Source organism: Propithecus coquereli, unplaced genomic scaffold, assembly GCF_000956105.1.
Source record: "Propithecus coquereli isolate 6110/MARCELLA unplaced genomic scaffold, Pcoq_1.0 Scaffold101, whole genome shotgun sequence".
Taxonomy (NCBI): domain Eukaryota; kingdom Metazoa; phylum Chordata; class Mammalia; order Primates; family Indriidae; genus Propithecus; species Propithecus coquereli.
Genome location: NW_012133970.1, coordinates 1461788 through 1481823, shown reverse-complemented (window position 1 = coordinate 1481823; position 20036 = coordinate 1461788). Strand labels below are relative to the sequence as shown.

The following is a 20036-nucleotide window of genomic DNA, read 5'->3' as shown; positions in this document are numbered from 1 at the left end:
AAGTTTTAAGCAGGGAAATTATATGGTCACATATAAGCAGTATGATCCCAGTTCTCCAGCCTCCTTGGGCAAGTCACTTAATCCCGGAACACTATTAGTGTCTTCATCTATAAAACGGGGATGATATTAATAGTAGTACCTACCTCACAGGGTTGATTTGAGGAGTAAATAAGCTAATGTTTGTAAAACAATTTACAGAGGCTGGCGCATAATAAGCGCTCCATAAATTTTAGCTGTGATTACCAGGCATGTTTCTTAGAAAGGTAACCTTGTTGGCAGCACGGAACATACACTGTAGTAGGGAAAAGATTGATGGAAGGAGGTTCAATTAAGATGATACTGCGATTTAAATCCAGTTATAATGTCTTGAACTGGGGTTTGGATGTAGAAAGTTAGGGAGATGGAAAAGTGAAGGGTGAGTCCAGCTTGGGAGACTGGGCAGACCAGCACAACCATTAACCGAGTTCAGAGATAAGAGTAGCCAGAGAATGGGGTGTGGGTGCAGGAACAGTTTGTAACCCGTTGAATGAGAAATGAAGCCACTGAAGATGGGAACCCGGAGAATACCGATATTTAAGGGGAGGCCAGAAGAGCCAGTGGAGTAAGAGAGACGAGACCTCATGGTCAGTGTGAACTGCAAATGGGAGGTGGGGGACACCACCATCAGCTAACCATTTGTTTATGTTACACGAGCCCCCCCACCCAACTTAACGTGCATACATCCTATTTTCTAGTCAGTTCCTTGATTCTTGCTAATCAGTGTCCCGCTTCTTGTAGAGACCGCGTTTTCTCCTTTTGCCCTCTCCTAACTGAAGGAGGGAAAAGTCTAGCATCTCTCAACGCAGTCACCTAGGCGACCTCTAATCACAAGGGAAGGGGTGGAAAGGGGGGAAAGGAGGAAAATGATTTTTAAGAAAAGAAAAAGTCCGCGACGACCTTTAATAATTAAAGTTCCACCTCCCCATATCCTGCCACGCTGCTCTCTTGCCGCCGTATCGGGCTCCTGGCCGCGAAGTGGGACGGGAGATGTAGTCCTCAAGACCGACCAGGGTGGCACGACTGAAGAACTCGGTTTCCCAACTGGCTCTCGAGGCGCGTGCGCAGATGGCTGCCCCGGCGAGTGGTAAACAGAGACGTCAGGCGGGGGCTGCTGCTTGGAGCAAAACAAAAGGGAAACCCGGGGGGCGGGGGGTGGGGGGGGTTGATAGGGGAATCGGTGCGGGAATTAGAGAGGCTGCGGCTGCGGGGACCTGGACCGTATTAAGAGTGGCGAGAAGGGAAGAGGCGGGGGGAGGGGGAGTCAGGGGAGGGGCAAGTGACGCGGGGGAGCGGGGCGTGGGGGAGGGCAGCGATCGGGGTGGAGGAAATTTGGGAGGAGTGCCCGGGGGGCAGCAACTCAAAAGGGGAGGGAACTGCAGCTAAGGAGACGTTCGGTGATGGGAGCGCAATGTATGAGGGGATACCGTGCCTCAGGTTTAAAAGAGCAGGAAGCTGAGTGAGAGGTTGGAGAAAAAGTGTCTTCGCTCGGCGGAGGTTACAGGTGGTGTCTCAGAAAGAGCTCTGAGGCTGCAGGCTGTAGTCGGGAAGAGGATCAGAGAACTGTGTGGAAGGGACAGTTTGGGGGCTAGCGTCCTGGGGCGAGGGGGAAGTTCGCGACTTTCTGCGGACTGGCAGGAATGTGCCTCCTGGCCCTCGGTGCTTCCCCCCTGGGGGGAGGCATCGTGAGGGACTGTGTCAGGCTTCACTGAATGCTGAGCCGCGGAGGTCCAACTCCACGTATGGATCCAGGGAATGAGAATTCAGCCACAGAGGCTGCCGCGATCATAGACCTCGATCCCGACTTCGAACCCCAGAGCCGTCCCCGCTCCTGCACCTGGCCCCTTCCCCGACCAGAGCTCGCTCCCGAGCCGTCCGAGCCGCCCGAGGTGGAGCCGGGTCTGGGAGAAAAGGTACACACGGAGGGGCGCTCAGAGCCTATCCTATTGCCCTCCCGGCTCCCAGAGCCGGCAGGGGGCCCCCAGCCCGGGATCCTGGGGGCCGTAACAGGTCCTCGGAAGGGAGGCTCCCGCCGGAATGCCTGGGGAAATCAGTCATATGCAGAACTCATCAGCCAGGCCATTGAAAGCGCCCCGGACAAGCGACTGACACTCGCCCAGATCTATGAGTGGATGGTCCGTACTGTGCCCTACTTCAAGGACAAGGGTGACAGCAACAGCTCAGCAGGATGGAAGGTAACTATGACCCCCATACCTTCTTCCCAAAACCATCTAACCCTGGTTCCCTGGCCTCCCTTACTTCTACTCTGGAGCCCCTTTTGCTGCCCCACCCCCACCCCTTTGGGAAGCCCGGAGATCCACCTTCAGTCTTCAGTTAGACAACATTTACTTAGTACATACTATATGCCACACTCAGTGTTTGATGCTAGAGGATCACAGATGAATAAGACACTGTCCCTGCCTTGGAGAAAATCAAATTCTCTGCTCGCTGCTCAACACTCCCAGCACTTTGGCTTGGGCTGCCCCAAACACTTATTCCCACAGAGAAGTCTTTATCCTATGTACAGCAGGAACTGTGTGGATTCCCCACACGAGCCTAGCCTTTCTTCCTCCCCCACCTCCCACCCCAACACCTTTTCTCCCATTCCTGTGGGATTACTTGGATTCCCTGCTTGCCTTCTTGTACCTTGGTGTACAAGTGCTGTTCTAGGACCACTCTACCCGAAAGGAGAGAGTGGGGTGCCACAGGGTGAAACCAGTGATATTCATGGGGAAAGGTAGCTGATCTTATTATGCACTAAGAAGAAAAGGAGCTGTGAGCTGCTGCCTGGCTCAGTTTACCCTATAATGCCAAGAAACTCTCCCTTGTAAGGGGCTATTCAAGTTTTTTGGGGGGGAGAAGTCTTCATTTACCCTTGAGGAATATTAGTCATGAAAAAGGAGGTAGGGCTCCAACTTTAGAGCACAAGGTTGGGAGTTCCCTTGGACTTCCATGAAGAAACTGTGAGGAAAGATCTCACAGGATACTCTGAAAAACTTGCCCTGAGAAGTATAGGGCTCTAATCACAAAACTGGAGAGCTTCAACCCCTATTGACATCTTGTACCTCCATAGGTGATGAGGTCAGCATATAATGAAGTACAGAGGGTTGAATGAGCAGAGGGTCTTCTCTTAGATATAGGAGATTGAGGGATCAGATCTGTGGTATCCCTAGGGGCTGGGCAGAACAGAAGACGGGACAGCTGACTGAGACCCTTGGCACTATTTCTGGGTAGACTGCCACGCCACAGTCTCGGCTCATAAAGAGCTCCCCTCCTTGGACCCAGCCTTCACAGCTGTTTTTCTTTTCCCTTGGGTTCATTTTCCAGGGTAGAAGAAATAACCACAAGTTGTTAGTTACACTATGAGAGTATGGTCCCTCCTTGTAATTTACACTTATATGGGACTTTATAGTTGACAGAGTAGTTTTTAAATTTTTTGTTTTATTAATCTTCGCAGCTATTCTGAGATTCCACATTTTACATATTAGGAAACTAGGTACAGAAAGGTTAGGAAACTCACCTAATAGCAGCAGAATGAAGACTTGAACTCAAGTCTAACTATAAATCATATTTTCCAAGAGCATGGCCCCCTCTCGTTGGAATGATGACAAAACCAAATGAGGCTGAGCCTGGGACTTCCGAGGCCTCCCTAACCCCTCTGAGGGGGAAGTCTCACACCTGAACTAGCTTCCCTGATGATGTGCCAAGGTTACTCCCACCCCACCAGGGGGCGGCACTCACTCAGGACAAGAAAGCTAGGTTAGGTGGCTTGGGGAGCAATTAGCCGTCACCACCACCCCCCTTCCAACACATAGGAGTTACAGGCTTCTAGGGAACTGACCTCTCCAGTTAAAAGGCTGTACCACTTGCTAGTTCAAGGCCTAAAGAAGAGGAGACAAATGGGCTACTAGGTGGTGAGGAGGGGAATTGGCCTTCTCAGTAGACCCAGAGTTAGAGGATGAGAAGGGAGGGAATCATGGTGCCAGAAGTCACTGTGATCCTCAGTTACTACGAGCCCAGGCTAGATGGACAAGTGCAACTCCATGAAGGAGCTAGAAACATCAGCACAGCCAGAATAGTTTGAGTGCCATTACCATAGGGTCCCGGAGACACAAGGAGTTCTTTGGCTAAAGAGCCCTGGAACAAGAAGCTGCTCAAGCATCAGTCCCCAGGCAAAGGGTCTTATCTTGGAGCACCAGTCAGAGAAACACAAGTGGTTTCTGACTGTCTATAACCTCAGCCTTCTAGTTGCTCCAAGCCTTTATGGGCACCTCCTGAGTTTCTAAAGAGCTGTGTGTAAGAGGTCAAATGCCCCCAAGGTTAGAGAGTTTATGTGCAAATTCCTGAGAAGTGGGGGAAAGGGGCTAGGAAAGAGGTAGGGAAAAGAAGGCAGGTTCCCAGAGGGAGAAAAAAATCAAAACCATGGTGTAACTAGCCTGTGGCAACCAGTAAAAATACTGAACTGGGGGCTCAAAAAGCTGCCAATCTCTGCTCCTGGGCAGCTGGAAAAAAGAAACGTATCCCTAATAGAATGTCACCAGTGAGGGAGGAAGGGAAAACACATAGCTTCCAATACCCACAGCACTCAAGAGCCGGCAGAGCCTCAAGGGGAACCTCACCATTGTCACCTGGGGGCCATCTACCAATCAGGCAACAAATATTGATTATGTACTGTGAGCTTGAGTACGTATTGAGTATGTGCTGCGAACTTGGCACTGTGAGAGGGCACTGTTGGGGGCTGTGGGACCGGAGGACATTGTCTGTGACCTTGGCACTTACACTTGATAAGACAAATTACATGAAACCATAAACAACACAATATAGATTTGGGTAAAATTGTGTGTAACAGATTTAAAATACTGTACAAGAAATTTGGCTGCCGAAGTCAAGCAACCACTTTTATAAAAGAGGCGGAACTTAAGCTTGGCCAACCAGTAGAATTTAGAGACGGGAGATCTTTCCTAGGAAAAGGAGGGAGGGGAGATTGCACCTTGTGTATCTGAGGCACAGTGAGAAGCCTGGACTGAATGTATTTGAGGGTGTGTGTCATGGATTGGAAGAAATAAGGCTGGGATTTAGAAAAAAAGGAATCTTGAAATCCTGTAGAGCGCTGGATGGCCCAAATGCTCTGTGGGGAATGGGGCACCAGCTGTGCTGAGATTCCAGCCCTTCAGCCTATTCAGAGAACTGGCTCAGGGCAGGGTGAGTCAGTCCTGGGCTGGTGTTACACCACTGTCCTGCACACTCCACCCAAACCTGCACTCAAGGAAAGGGGTGGAATGTTCTTTCCCACCTGAACCTAGTTCTTGCTGGGCCAGGAGTACACCTCCCTGGCACCCACCAGAACCAGACACCCTCCCTCCCCCAAGACTCAGGAGGAGCACAGTGCTGGGAGCTTTTCCAGGGTGGGCACCGTGCCCTCTGCAGTAGGTTGTTATCACATTGTCTCCCTGGCCCCTGTGCAGAGGAGTCTGGAGCAGAGGCTGAACAGCTTGTCTTGGGGTAGGAACTGCGTGTGGTCTCCTCTCCCCCACACCCACGCCCATCCCCACCCCCAGCCCTGCCAGTTTCCTCCCTGGGGAAGGAGCCAACGAAATGTGACTTTCTTTGAGTCTCCAGGAACACCCCTGCTGTGTCCCAGCATCCTTTTAGACTAGACTGCTGGCCTTTGACCTCCCCTACACACACCTCATGCCCCTTTCCTGCTGCCTCTGCCCCCTCCAGAACTCGATCCGCCACAACCTGTCCCTGCACAGCAAGTTCATCAAGGTTCACAACGAGGCCACCGGCAAGAGTTCTTGGTGGATGCTGAACCCCGAAGGAGGCAAGAGCGGCAAGGCGCCCCGCCGCCGTGCCGCCTCCATGGATAGCAGCAGCAAGCTGCTCCGGGGCCGCAGCAAGGCCCCCAAGAAGAAGCCACCTGTGCTGCCAGCCCCATCCAAAGGTGCCACTCCGACGAGCCCTGTTGGCCACTTTGCCAAGTGGTCAGGCAGCCCTTGTTCTCGAAACCGTGAGGAAGCTGATGTGTGGACCACCTTCCGTCCACGAAGCAGTTCAAATGCTAGCACTGTCAGCACCCGACTGTCCCCTCTGAGGCCAGAGTCTGAGGTGCTGGCAGAGGAGGAAATACCAGCCTCAGTCAGCAGCTATGCAGGGGGTATCCCTCCCACCCTAAACGAGGATCTAGAGCTGTTAGATGGGCTCAATCTCACATCTTCCCATTCCCTGTTATCTCGGAGTAGTCTCTCTGGCTTCTCTTTGCAGCATCCTGGGGTTCCCGGTGCTATACACACGTACAGCACCTCCCTCTTCAGCCCAGCAGAGGGGCCCCTGTCGTCAGGAGAAGGGTGCTTCTCAAGCTCCCAGTCTCTGGAGGCCCTGCTTACCTCTGATACGCCACCACCCCCTACTGATGTCCTCATGACCCAGGTAGACCCCATTCTGTCCCAGGCTCCAACACTTCTGTTGCTGGGAGGGATCCCTTCCTCCAGTAAGCTGGCCACAGGAGTTGGCCTATGTCCCAAGGCCCTAGAGGCTCCAGGCCCCAGCGGTCTGGTTCCCACCCTTTCTATGATCGCACCTCCTCCAGTCATGGCGGGTGCTGCCATCCCCAAGACCCTGGGGACTCCAGTGCTCACACCCCCTGCTGAAGCCACAAGCCAAGACAGAATGCCTCAGGATCTAGATCTTGATATGTATATGGAGAACCTGGAGTGTGACATGGATAACATCATCAGTGACCTCATGGATGGGGGCGAGGGACTGGACTTCAACTTTGAGCCAGGTACAGCACCCCCTAATTGTCATAGCTCCCACAGCCTATGCCCACCCCTAGGTGCCTAGCTAGTCTCATGATCCGAGCAAGGGGGAGCTTTAGAACAAGGGACAGTCAGAGCTCCTGGGGAACTGGAGGAAGGATGTCAGATTAGAGTGGCACAGTTTCCAGATGGGACCTCCAGGCCCCTCAGTAGTGCCCACCCCTGCAAGGTAGCACAGAAGAGATGTGTGTGTGTGTGTGTGTGTGTGTGTGTGTGTGTGTGTGTGTGTTGCAGGGGGAGGTGTCTCTGTTTTCCTTGGTGTGAATCTGAATGGTGGAAAGTTGGCATGCCCCAGATAAGCTTCTTACCTTGTCCTCTATTTCTTCTTCCCACAGATCCCTGAGTCATGGCTGGAAGCTTTGTCCCCTGCTTCAGACGTGGAGCCAGGCGTGTCCATATCCACTCTTTATCCTTGAGCCCTCCCCAGGAAATTGGGACCCTGCTTTAGAGCTAGGGTGGGGTCTGGTCACACACAGTGTTGAGGAAATTATAAAGACAAAGCTGCCCCACATGGGGACTCTGGGGGAGGGATATGGGAGGGGGAAAGGGAGAGGGTTTATTCTCACTGTGCCAATTAGGGGTAAGGTCCCCTCTCAGGAGCCATCCTCGGCTTCCCCCATTCCCACCCCCTAGGCTTTGTAGCAGGGGCGGGCAATGCTGTTGGAAATGTGAAGTCACCAGTGGCCTTACCCCTGCCTTTGGGAGCAGGATTTTTTGTAGAGAGTCTTATCTGAGCTGGGCCAGGCTAGGTCGAGCCTGGGGTTTTTATGCAGTGGCCCCTTAGGCCAGTGGGGCGGGGTGGGTGGGGGGTATAGGGGACCTGGAAGGGCCAAGGTCTGAGCACTGGAGTGGCTCGCCAGGCCGAATCACCCTTGAAAGGCTGCAGATAACAGAAAGGCTTTTTATAAACTTTTAAAGAAATATAAACACAAATATAGAGATTTTTAACAGTGGCAAGGTGCTAGTGATGGGGAGAATGCTTTTTTTCTTTCTCAAGGCTTTGTCATAGTGACATGATACAAACACTACAGATACCAGGAGAGACACAGGGAAGTAGGGGAGAGGTGGGGAGTAACAGTGAACAAGGGGAAGAGCCCCATTTGGACCAGGTCTAGAAAAAGGTCTATGCATAATAGGCTGGAGTTTCCCTAAGGAAAAAGCTAAGCCAGATCCCCGCATTCTGCCAACTTGTGCCTGGGAGTGTGTGGTGTTGGTGCAGCCACACTCTTCTATGACCCAATGTGAGTTAGTGCTAGGGTGGGAGAGCGCACTGAAGGCCTGGAATTAGCCTGGGGCCTGGGAAGGGGGTGGGACAGTAGAGAAGAGGAGGGAAGGATTTAGGGTAGTAAAGTTAGGTACAGAGACCTCCCTGGTCAAGGCCCCTGACAGCTGTCCCTGCCCTTCTTCCCCTTCCCTGACTACAGGGGTTATGTGGAAGTGTGTGTGGTGGCAGGCAGGGGGGAGGGGAGGAACAGGGAAGGGGGAGCTGGGGAGCTTGGCTGAGGGTCTGGGAAATGAGCAGGGATGGGGGGAATGTGGATCAGGTTTACTAGCACCTGCCAGGGAGGCCATCTGGGGCTCCTTCTCCACCCCAGCCCCCAAGCAGCCCCTCCCCCAGTGCCCTTTTCATTGTCCCCTCCTCCGCCCCTGCTGTGGGTTCCCATCATTTCCTGTGTCAGCGCCTGGCCTACCCAGATTGTATCATGTGCTAGATTGGAGTGGGGAAGTGTGTCAAATCAATAAATGAATAAATTCAATAAATGCCTATAACCAGCTCTTGTTTCTGCTGCCTTGCTGCTCCCCTTGGATAAGGGGTGGGTGGGGGAAAGGCAACAGGCAGGCGAGCAGGCGGGGCGGAGGAACTGCCCAGAGGCAGGGGGGTGGGGGTGGGGGAATTTCGGCCCAGGGAGGTGGTGGAGTGTGGTGGGGGAGGGACATCTAACCCCAGCAGGAGTAGGCGGGCTGCGAGATAGGCCTCCCAAGGGGAGGTAGTCTGGCTTGAGAAGACCCCACCCCCTACTCAGTCCCTCAAAGGCTCATTGTACTAAACTTCACAGTCTTTCCTCACCCCCACCCATGTGCTCGCCCCAGCCCTCTCCTGCTGCTCCCATCCACCCTTGGAGCCTGCACCGTGCCTGGGGCGTACTTAAGCCTTAGTGCAGATATTGGGAGAAGGAGTCTTTCTACAAAAAGAAATCTCACATTAAATTCCAGTAATTTCATACCTAGTATTACTGCTCTCACTTGGTCACTTTATTGGGTTAACGACGTCTATTCCTCTTTTTGAGAACCTCTGCTCTGGTCTTAAAGACCATAGTCTTTGAAGGGGGCCTGTCTCCATCTGATCGACCCGATGATTTGGACTAGAAAGAGAAATTAAGTAGATAAACAAAGAGGCCCCTGCAGGGAAGCTAGGGCTAAAGGAAGGACAAAAAGAGGTTGGAGGCAGGTCTTGGGCATAGACGTTGGATTCCGAAAGGAAATGTATCCCAGAGGGCCAGGGTAGAGGAGCATTCAGTTGGCTGGTGGGGAGAGGGCGGTGCTGGGGCAGACCATATTCAGGGAGTCTTACTGGAACGTTCAGGGAGGACTGAATTGGAATGACCTTCTTGGCTTCTTGGATTCTAAGCATCTTCAATTGGCTCCTCTCCAGGATGTCACATTGTGTGTGCAGTGATTCTAGGAACAGGGAAAGGGCACCTGCACCTCTGAGGCCTAGAAATCTTACCCATCCGGGCCCTCCCATCATTCAAACAATCAACTGGAGCAACCTGGCCTAAGATAGAAAGGATGGGGTGGTGGTAGGAAGATATACCTAGAAGATAGTCAAGAAATGGGGGGAGGAGGAAGTAACACATATACACCCTGGTTTGAGCTAAACATCCCTCCTAAAGTGGACCTGGACCCCATTCCCCCTCTCCTAGGCTCCTATCACCCTACCTGCCATATAGGGGATCCTAGTCTCACCCTATATTCTCCATCACACAGCTATGTACAGTACCCTTCATGTTCTTCCCTCCCCCATCACACTCCTTACCGATTAGCTTGGGCTCTGGATTCTTCAGGAGGGGCACAAAAGCTCTATAGGCATTCTGAAGTCTGGGTCCTGTGAACATAGCAGAGTGCTATCCCCAACTCCTGTCACCCAGTCTCCACCCTTCCAAAGCCCAAGATTTCAGGACCCTAACACTAAACACTACCTTGAACTGGTTGTACCTTATTTCCTCCTAAGGGAGAGTTATGGTATGGACCCCAGGATGAGGTGGGGGGAACATGGTATGTGTGAACCTAACCTATTGTTATGGAGGCAGTGCCCTTTCTTAGGCTGACTAGAGATGATCACTTTGGATCTGGTTGAGGGTGCCCTATTTTAAAGACAAAGTTTACAATCCGTCTTGAGGGCCTCGTTCTATCTCTGGGGAACAATCCCAAGCCTCTACCTGTTTCCCCACGCTCCACCTTACAAACGTAGTAGGTGCTTCGAGCTGTAAGGAATTTGCTGGCATAGTCTCCAGGGGTCTTCATCAGGAAAAGCAACTTAATTGTCCCCATTTCATCACACAAATCGATGGTGTCTGGAGGAAGGCCACAGGGTAATTGGGGCAGTTAAGGAAAGAGAGTGGGAGCAAAAGGGGCCAGCAATCCTATACAGAATGAACTGGAGGAAGCTGTAAGGATACAAGGGACTCCTTTCCTGCCACAGGGAGGGTTTCGGGGCTTAAGATGACCCTACTACTTCTGACCCTTAGCCATTAGTCACCTCCCCAAACTCCTCACCTCTTTTAGTCAACCCCACTTTACTTCGGACGTAATGTAGCAACAGGCGGACAGAGCAATTGGTATTGACCAGAAACTGCTGATTATCTGAGAAGAAATGGGATGGGGCATGTGGGCCCTTCTCTCGTTATACCATTTCTGTGATCTCCACTGCCCTCAAACCTCTCCATCCCCATAAACAGACTCCAGGTCTGCGCTGCCCCTCACCTCCATGGTTGATGAAAATGAACATGCTCTCAAGATCCTCTCACTCCTCAGAGAGTGCCCTGATGAGTCATGGAGAAGGAGAGTGTTTGAGAGGCCTTAGGGAACCAAGTAGGCCCATAAGGTTGGGGGACTGGGGAGGCAGATGGCCCTCATAGGCTGAGGAGGCCCACACTGGGCAGATGGAGAGAGCTACTGGCAGTTGTGGATAAGCAGCATCCCTAGGGGTGGGGCCTGAGGCTGCAGTTGAGGGATTATGAGGTCAGAAGTGGCATATGAGGCAGCAAGTGGAGCAAGGATAAGGAGAGAAGAACTTGGGTGGGATCTGTAAAAGACTAGTTGGAAATGGGGGCAACATGGTAAATCTAACCCTAAACTGGACCCTGGAATGAGTGCAGGACACCTGGAGAGAAGTAAGTTTCTAGAACAGTACTCTTTTTTCAGTTAATTTGTGGTAGTACCACTTCCATAGCATGTCTACTACCCCTTTTTCCTACTCTCAGTATCACGCCTCCCACCCTCATTGCACCCCACGTTTCCCCTGCTCCCTGCCCCATAACAGACAGTCTGGATGATTATCAACAGAAACTTTATTTCTCATTGATTCGGGAACAATTGAAGGGTAGATGGAAAGAGGGATGGAGGGAGAAAGAATCCTACCGAAAGGAAGGGCTAGGCTGGAGAAGATGAGAAACAGGTACAGGGCAAAGGGGAAAATCTCAAGTAGGGGATACTGAATGAAGGGGTAGTTACATGGGGGAACAAAATTTCAAATCAGCCACAGAGGGGACGGACCCAGGCTGGTTGGATGAAGAGAAGTTAGTACCACTGGGGTTATGGGACCCTGGGGTTCTTTCAGCGTCGGGGCTCAGGTTTCAGGCTTCAGGGTGTAACACGGGGGAGCCCAGTAGGGGCTATGCTGGTTGCTGGGGGAGTCCCCGGGCCCCTCCCCGAGGGCCCTTCCTTTTGAGGGAATCTCACTGACGAAGCAGAGTCGCTCGCTGTAGTCTGGCTGCAGACTCTCTGCCAATCCCTTAGACACACCACTCCAGGCCTAAAGACAGATATGTCCAGGTCAGGGGTCAATTAGAGGCAGGAAGTAAAAGACCCAGGCTCTGTGCCAAAGGAGCTCTCACAATGTCTGCAACCACTGTGATTACGGAAGGGACACACAGACTCTTGGGCCCCCAATACCACTGTTTCCACCCACTTCATGCAATCTATAATCCGTTCTTCAGTGTCTCTCTCTGTCTAGCCCATCCCCCATTTGGTCAGCCACATCCTGAAAGTTTGTGCAGGCCCCCCTCCCCCTCCCCTCTACCTCCACCCTGCCCCCGTCTGTCTTGCTAGCAGGCAGTTGGCAGTTGACAGACTGCAGCATGCTTATGACAGCGTTCTCACCGAAAAGTTCCCGTGGTATTCAGTAACAAGATCCTCCAGGTTCTTGAGGGTGGGAATTCGGGGCATTTTCCTGATAGGGGAGAAAGAGCGAGCAGGGGAGCACACAGGTTAAAGTGGTTTTTTTGTTTTGTTTTGTTTTTTGTTTTTTATTTTGAGACAGAGTCTGGCTCTGTCCCCTGGGCTAGAGTGCCGTGGCGTCAGCCTAGCTCACAGCAACCTCCAACTCCTGGGCTCAAGCCATCCTCCTGCCTCAGCCTCCCAAGTAGCTGGGACTACAGGCTAATTTCTCTATTTTCTGTAGAGACGGAGTCTCGCTCTTGCTCAGGCTTAAAGTTCTTTTATTACCCTTCTTCCAGTTGTCCCATATGGAATGATGTGATTCCTTGTTCTCTGTGCCTGTGGCTTCCTTCCATCATCATGCCCTCTTGGGTGATCCCTCATTCCTTACTGTCCCACCCTCTACTCCTGGAGACCCTGCAATACCCTCCTCTAACTATTCCCAGCCACCCCCACTTCATTTTTTTAGGCTTTCCAAAATCTCACCGTTCCAGCCACCAATACACAAAGATGAGGACAGTAATCAATCCCATGGAGCAGAGGGGGAAAAGCACAGCTTCCAATGCAAACAACGAAGGATTATCCCCACTTGACCTTGGCCAAAAGGCCAAGAAGTGATACGATGAAGGATTCTCTATAGGAAAATAGAAAAGGAGCGTGGACCTTACATTTGTGGTGCCCCTATTATGTGCCAACATTTGTGGAGCCCCAACTTGGTGCCAGGCACTGTGCTAAACACATTTCCTATACTTAATCCTCACAACAGCTCCTGAGAGGGAGGAACAATTATTATCTCCGTTTTACAGGTGAGGAAACAGACTTGAAGAGGTTTAGTGATGTGCCCAAGGCCAAAGAGGTAGTATGTGGCAGATCCTAGATCTGTCTAGTTTCAAAGCCATCTTCACCATGCAGACTCTCTGGGAATGCTGTAGGGAAATCCTATATATTCTATATCCCCCTCAGCCTCTTTCTCAATCCACTCCCCTACTCTAACACAACAACCCAATCCTACCCAGAAAAACCCTGCTTTCTAGGGGTTGGGGGTGAACAGTGAGGGGAAATAGGGCACCAAGTTTGGGGGCTCAGTGATAGGGAGGTACAGCAAAAGACAGTGGTGTTAGAAAGGTTGGAGTCTTGGACCCATGGATTGGGGTCATATATTAGACCCATTTTACCCTTTGAAGTATTGCTCCCCCAGTGGACTGGATGGCTCCATTCACTCCAATGCTGAGCGCTTCCGCAGAGTGGGTTAAAGCGGCTTCGAACACGGAATGTGTAGAATTTCTGCCCATCCACACTAGGCAGGGAGAAGCTATGTCTGTGATCCACTGACTGTTCCTTGGGGAGAAAGAGGGTGAGGGAAAGGTCGGTGTCTATCAAATAAGGGAGAATTAAAATGTGCTCCTGCACCCCACCCCACCCCACCCCCATGTCATCTCTGGTTCTTTCCAGTTCCTCCCTCCTCTCTTGACTACTCAAGCCACACTGCTGCCTTCACTGACTTGAATCTAATGCCTCCTCTCTGGATCCCTTTAATGGCTTCCTTTTGTTTACTTGTTTATCTGGCGTCAGGAAGAGTGCCGGTAGGCAATCCTCAATGATAACTCACTGGTGATGATAGGGAAAGGAGTTGGAGGAGTGTGGGGGGTGAGCAGAGGAGCTGGGAGGCAGAGAGCAGGAGCTTGGTATTAGGTCCCCCTATCTGGCTAATTGAATCCTTTATCCCCACTTGCTTGGCCTCGGCTGCTACATTTACATCCCCAGTCACTCACAGTCCAGCTGCGGTCCCGGTCACTCCGGTACTGCACCAGGTGCTCCAAGCAATGGTCCAAGTATGTGTTGTCCCAGTTCAGTTCTAGCTGGGATTCACTCAGGTTGCGAAGTGTTAGATTCCTCGGAGCCCAGGGGATCACTGGAGATATGTGTGCGTGTGTGGTCATTCCCCCGGCCTAGACAAGTCAGGATCCTGAAGGTAGTGCTCTTTACCCCTCCTCCCTTCCCATCCTGATCCCCTACCTCCTCTTTTATGCACATGTACCCTTATGATGAGAGAACACCACCCCCTAGACTCCAGGGTCCCACAATATCCCTAGGCTTTTGACCTCTTCTTTCCAAATTACCCAGATTCTGCAGTTTTAGTATCTGTATGGCCTGCCTCATGGCTTCCCGTGGGTCCTGGAGCTGGACCACAAATGTTTGGTAGAGATGGATCTCCTTTTTTTCCAAACGACAGCCAGAAGTAATCTCTTCAGAGAATAGATAGTGGCCACACTCCTGGACTTTGTCATTATCCGAATTCTTGTACCTGGAGAAGGGTTGGAAGGAAGAGGAACAATGGGCCAATTTGGGTACTGCAGATATCCGCAGCCCAGCCGCCCTGCCTCTGAACTGACTTATGCCTTACCCCATGAGAAAAGACTGGGGCACCTGCGAGGCTGGCTACCCTCTTTCTTGTCTCGGATCCAGCCTACCTCTTCTTCCTCCCCTCTACTACCCCCTCTTCCCTTCTCATACCAATAACGAAGAGTCAGGTTGGTAGGCTGGGGCTCAGAGCTGATGTTCCAAGTGCAATTCATGTACTCAACATTGAACACAAAGCACTGAACCTTTGGGAGGGGCAGAGAGGAAACATTGAGGGACCTAGGGGGCATAGAGGTCAGGAAGAAATCTAGGTTGGGGAGAAAATGAAGTGGGGGAGGAAAAAAGAAGAAACAATGGTCAGAAGGAGTAGCATGAGACAGGGAACCTTTCCCCTTGCCCTTCCCACTCTACTCTTAATTCTGCCCGCATGATTGCAGTGGCCAGTGGCAGATTGCAGATTTCTGTTCAGCCTCTTCCCACAACCTCCCTTCTCACCAACCCCCTCCAGTCCCAGATTTCCCACCAGCTGTGGTGTCTTCATTCCCATTGAGCGTGAGGACCGTTGTGTTCAGCCCCACCCCCAGCAGAGGCAGCTGCAGGAATAAGAGGGATCTGAGTAGTGATGATGGCCTCAACATGGCGCTTGCTCTTCGTTCCCTAGGTGTAGTCTGTGTCAGGAACCTGGGCCCCTCACCCACTACCCCTCCCCACCCACACATTTCCTTCTGTCATAGCTTCCGGTGGAAAGAACCTTAGAAACCAGGGCTTTACAGAGGGCGTGGCAAACGGGTAGTGTGAACATAGGCTAAGTCTCTAGGAGATTAGGTGCTGCCATAGGGTGGTGTTAAGTAGAGACTAAGGCTGTGTCCAGTAGTGTCACAGACTTAATAATCCTCAGACCACCTAGATCCTGGGAAAGATCTGTTCACCGCCACTCCCACCGTTCCCAACCACATTCTCCTCTAAATCATTATATCATATAGTGGAGGGTCTGAACCTCTATCATCCCCATCCTATGCTATGCTCCTTCCTTGGCTGAGTGACCCTTAAAATCTCTGTTAAAGCCGTTCTGTCTTGGGAGGACAGAAAATAGTCTTGGTTCTTGTGGGCACATGTATATATAGCTGTCTTTCCTCTGACCTAATCTGAACCAGAATACCCACCCATGGCTGCTGTCTGAGCTGGATCCCTGTTGAGACTAGTGAGGAGGTCTGACTTAGAAGAAGATTCTGGAAATGGAACAACTAGCTCCAAACTCCCTGTCTTCCCTAAAATCTGCTTCTCTTCCTGTCTTCCCTATTTCAGTTAATGGTATCATCACCCTCTCAGTTACCCAGGCTTGAAACCTCAGAATCATCCTCAACTTCTCCCTCTCTCTCACCCTAAGAATACAATCAGCTCTGCTTCTGTGGTGTTTCTCCCAGCAGTTTCCTCCTTTCCATTACCACAGCCGCTCCGCTAAGTCAGCCTTTCATTACCTCTAGTCATGATTATTACTAGAACCCACTAACTGGGCCCCCTTTCTAAAGGCCCTCTGCTCTCTAATCCATTCTTCGTCCTATTGTCAGACTTACCTTCCCCAAAACACAGAGATGATTGGAGAAACTATTTATAGAAATTGTTTATTCAGCAAATTATTTAATATGTGCCAGGCGCTGTGCTTATGTTCTGGGAATATACAGTCCAATAAGACATTCTCATCCTTCTAGAAGCTCATAGAAAAGTGGGGAAGACATAAACAAATAATACAATATAGTGTAATAAGTTCTACAACGTAGATGTGGAGATAATACAAAGTATATGAACACAGAAGAGGAAGTAACTAAATTTACTAAGATGGAGAGGGGGGTAGTTCAGGGAAGGCTGTGCCAAAGAAGTGCCATTTGAGTGGAATTTTAAAGAATGAGTGTAATTTTACCAGACGGGAAAGGGGGTAGGACATCAAGCAAAAGAAAAGAGCACTTGACTGGGAGTCTCAGGGAAACTGGATTAAATGGTCCACGGTGTATTAGTTTGCTAGGGCTGACATAACAAATTACCCCCAACTGGGTGGCTTAAAACAACAGAGATTTATTCTCTCACAGTTCTGGAGCCCAGAAATCTGAAATCAAGGTGTCGCCAGGGTTGAGAAGTTCCTTCTGAAGGCTTTGAGGAAGAATTTGTTTCCTGCTTCTATCTCCTAGCTGCTGTTGGCTGCGGTTAATCCTTGGTGTTCCCTGGCTTGTAGACACATGATTCCAATCTCTGCCTCTGTCTTCACGTTACCTCTTCTCTCTCCTCCTCTGTCCTCCGTGTTTCTGTGTCTTTTACCTTTCTCTTCTTTTTTTCTTTTTCTTCTTCTTTTTTAGAGAGACAGGATCTCTCTGGCTAGAGTGCAGTGGCACGATCATAGCTCACTGCAGCCTTGAACTTCTGGGCTCAGGCAATCCTCTTTTTTTGTTTTGTTTTTTTTTTGAGACAGAGTCTCACTCTCTTGCCTGAGCTGGAGTGCCGTGGCGTCAGCCTAGCTCACAGCAACCTCAAACTCCCGGGCTCAAGCGATCCTCCTGCCTCAGCCCCCCCAGTAGCTGGGACTACAGGCACACGCCACTATGCCCGGCTAATTTTTTCTATTTTTAGTTGTTTGGCCAATCTCTTTCTATTTTTTTAGTAGAGACAGGGTCTCGCTCTTGCTCAGGCTGGTCTCGAACTCCTGAGCTCAAACGATCCGCCGGCCTCTGCCTCCCAGAGAGCTAGGATTACAGGCGTGAGCCACTGTGCCCGACCTCAGGCAATCCTCTTGCCTCAGCCTCCCGAGTATCTGGGAGTACAGGCACATGCCACCACTCCTGGCTAATTTTTTTTTTATTATTTTTTGTAGAGACAGGGTCTTACTATGTTGCCCAGGCTGGTCTCAAACTCCTGGCCTCAAGTGATCCTCCTGCCTCGGCCTCCCAAAGTGCTGGGATTACAGGCATGTGCCACCATGCCCGGCCTCTCTTCTCTTCTAAGGACACTTGTCATTGGACTCAGGGCCTGCCCTAATCCAGAATGCATGCTCTCACCTGGAGATCCTTACATTATGGCAGCTGCTAAGAGCCTTTTGCCAAAGAAGGTCACGTTCACTGGTTCTGAGTGGGCATATCATTTTGGAGGCCACAATCAACCCACTACAGAGGGCATTCTCCAACATAAAAGTCTTCAAAAGCTACTCATGGCCTTCAGAATAAAGCCCAAGCTCCAATCATCAGTTCCAGCCACATTGGATATGTCATATGCATTTACTCTCTGAATGGAATTAGCCTCTTCTTAACTTTCTGTGGGTTAAAATCCTTCAGGGTTACACACCTATTAGAATGGCCAAAATCCAGAATACTGACAACACCAAATGCTGGCAAGGATGTGGAGCAATGAGAGCTCTCATTAATTGCTGGTGGGAATGAAAAATGGTACAGCCACCTTGAAAGACAGTTCAGCAGTTTCTTATAAAACTAAACATATTCTTCCAGCAATCACACTCCCTGGTATTTTCACAAAGAAGTTGAAGACTTTTGTCTACATAAAAACTTGCACATGAAGGCAGGGCGCGGTGGCTCACACCTGTAATCCTAGCACTCTGGGAGGCCGAGGCCGGAGGATCGCTTGAGCTCAGGAGTTCGAGACCACCCTGAGAAAGCGTAAGACCCCATCTCTACTAAAGGTAGAAAAAATTCCCCGGGCATGGTGGCACATGCGTGCCTGTAGTCCCAGCTACGTGGGAGGCTGAGGAAGGAGGATGCCTGGAGCCCAGGAGTTTGAGGTTGCTGTGAGCTAGAATGATGCCACAGCACTCTAGCCCGGGCAACAGAGCGAGACTCTGTCTAAACAAACAAACAAAACAAAACAAAACAAAAAACTTACACATGAATGTTTATATCAGTTTTATTCATAATTGCCCAAACTTGGAAGCAACCAAGATGTCCTCCAATAGGTGAATGGATAAACTGTGATACCTCCTGAAAGTGGAATATTATTCCATGCTAAAAAGAAATGGGCTATTGGCTGGGCGTGGTGGCTCACGCCTGTAATCCTAGCACTCTGGGAGGCTGAGGCAGGAAGATTGCTTGAGGTCAAGAGTTCGAGACCAGCCAGAGCAAGAGCAAGACCCTGGTCTCTACTAAAAATAGAAAAAATTAGCCGGCTGTGGTGGTGTGCGCACCTGTACTCCCAGATACTCAGGAGGCTGAGGCAGGAGGATCGCTTGAGCCCAGGAGTTTAAGGTTGCTGTGAGCTAGGATGATGCCACTGCACTCTAGCCAGGGCGACAGAGCAAGAAATAAAATAAAATAAAATATAAAAGAAATGGGCTATCAAACCATGAAGAGACATGGAGAAAACTTAAATGCATATGACTAAGTGAAAGAAGCCAATCTGAGCCAATCTACATACTGTATAATTCCAACTATATGACATTCTGGAAAATACAAAACTATGGAGACAGTAAAAAGACCAGTGGTTGCCAGGGGTTAGGGGGAAGGGAGGGGTGAATTGGGAGAGCACAGAGAGTTTTTAGGTCAGTGAAAATATTCTGTATGGTACTATAATAGTGGATACATGTCATACATTTGTCCAAACCCATAGACTGTACAACACCAAGAGTGAACCCTAAGGTAAACCATGAACTTGGGTGATACTGTATCAATGTAAGTCCATCAACTGTAACAAATGTACCACTCTGGTGGGGGATGTTGATAATGGGGGAAGTTATACTGCGTAGGAGCAGGGAGTATTTGGAAATCTTTGTACCTTCCTCTCAATTTTGCTGTGAACCTAAAACTGCTTTAAAAACTATCTTTTTAAAAGATATGCTCCAGAGTTAGCTCAAATGTTACTTCCTCCAATGTGTTTTCTTCTCCCTAGCCAGAATGAATTTTTTTTTTTTTTTTGAGACAGAGTGTTGCTCTGTCGCCTGGGCTAGAGTGCTGTGGCGTCAGCCTAGCTCACAGCAACCTGGAACTCCTGGGCTCAAGCAATCCTCCTGCCTCAGCTTCCCCAGTAGCTGGGACTACAGGCGCGGGCCACCAGGCCCCGCTAATTTTTCTATTTTTAGTAGAGACGGGAGTCTCGCTCTTGCTCAGGTTGATCTCGAACTCCTGACCTCAAGCTATCGTCCCGCCTCGGCCTCCCACAGAGAATTAATTTTTCTTCCCATCATGATTCAGTAGCATTTTGTTATTGTTACTTTTGTTACTTGTATTATTTTTGTTACTTTACTTTTATTATTGAACTTTGGCTGTCTTTTCTCTAAACGGCAATACTGTAACAGAATAACGGCTCTGGAATAAGAATCCTAGTCCCAGCTCTGTTACTTAGTAGCTGTATAATATGCGCATTTTCACTCTTTGAGAATCAGCTTCCTCATCC

At 50.3% G+C, this 20036-nt stretch overlaps 3 protein-coding genes across 3 annotated transcripts; 1 reads left to right on the top strand and 2 right to left on the bottom strand.

The window, feature by feature from the left end:
• Nucleotides 1-1369: 1369 nt before the first annotated feature.
• Nucleotides 1370-8629, top strand: FOXO4 (forkhead box O4). Its single transcript, XM_012643917.1, has 3 exons — nt 1370-2231; nt 5761-6820; nt 7190-8629. Exons 1-3 carry the CDS (start codon nt 1749-1751, stop codon nt 7195-7197), a joined length of 1551 nt encoding a protein of 516 aa, XP_012499371.1. The 5' UTR covers nt 1370-1748; the 3' UTR covers nt 7198-8629.
• Nucleotides 8630-9115: 486 nt separating this feature from the next.
• Nucleotides 9116-10863, bottom strand: LOC105809655 (chromosome unknown open reading frame, human CXorf65). The gene is made up of 6 exons (XM_012643502.1): nt 10839-10863; nt 10632-10718; nt 10295-10429; nt 9892-9960; nt 9427-9533; nt 9116-9217 (listed from the first exon to the last, which is right to left on the bottom strand). The coding sequence occupies exons 1-6, from the start codon at nt 10861-10863 to the stop codon at nt 9116-9118; spliced, it is 525 nt and encodes a 174-aa protein (XP_012498956.1).
• Nucleotides 10864-11407: 544 nt separating this feature from the next.
• IL2RG (interleukin 2 receptor, gamma) lies at nt 11408-15371 on the bottom strand. Its single transcript, XM_012643897.1, has 8 exons — nt 15178-15371; nt 14808-14961; nt 14414-14598; nt 14066-14205; nt 13469-13631; nt 12780-12927; nt 12237-12306; nt 11408-11889 (listed from the first exon to the last, which is right to left on the bottom strand). The coding sequence occupies exons 1-8, from the start codon at nt 15290-15292 to the stop codon at nt 11704-11706; spliced, it is 1161 nt and encodes a 386-aa protein (XP_012499351.1). The 5' UTR covers nt 15293-15371; the 3' UTR covers nt 11408-11703.
• Between the last annotated feature and the right edge of the window lie 4665 nt (nt 15372-20036).

What these genes read in the sequence shown, in the direction of transcription:
- FOXO4 (XM_012643917.1), top strand. Translation starts at nt 1,749, where the DNA reads ATGCTGAGCCGCGGAGGTCCAACTCCACGTATGGATCCAGGGAATGAG. An exon ending in ACAGCTCAGCAGGATGGAAG is followed by an intron (nt 2,232 to 5,760) that starts GTAACTATGACC and finishes TGCCCCCTCCAG; the next exon opens with AACTCGATCCGCCACAACCT.
- LOC105809655 (XM_012643502.1), bottom strand. Translation starts at nt 10,863, where the DNA reads ATGTTCATTTTCATCAACCATGGAG. An exon ending in CATTTTCATCAACCATGGAG is followed by an intron (nt 10,719 to 10,838) that starts GTGAGGGGCAGC and finishes ATTTCTTCTCAG; the next exon opens with ATAATCAGCAGTTTCTGGTC. An exon ending in GGTGGAGCGTGGGGAAACAG is followed by an intron (nt 9,961 to 10,294) that starts GTAGAGGCTTGG and finishes CTATGTTCACAG; the next exon opens with GACCCAGACTTCAGAATGCC.
- IL2RG (XM_012643897.1), bottom strand. Translation starts at nt 15,292, where the DNA reads ATGTTGAGGCCATCATCACTACTCAGATCCCTCTTATTCCTGCAGCTG. An exon ending in ACCGGGACCGCAGCTGGACT is followed by an intron (nt 13,632 to 14,065) that starts GTGAGTGACTGG and finishes TTTCTCCCCAAG; the next exon opens with GAACAGTCAGTGGATCACAG. An exon ending in AATACCACGGGAACTTTTCG is followed by an intron (nt 11,890 to 12,236) that starts GTGAGAACGCTG and finishes ATCTGTCTTTAG; the next exon opens with GCCTGGAGTGGTGTGTCTAA.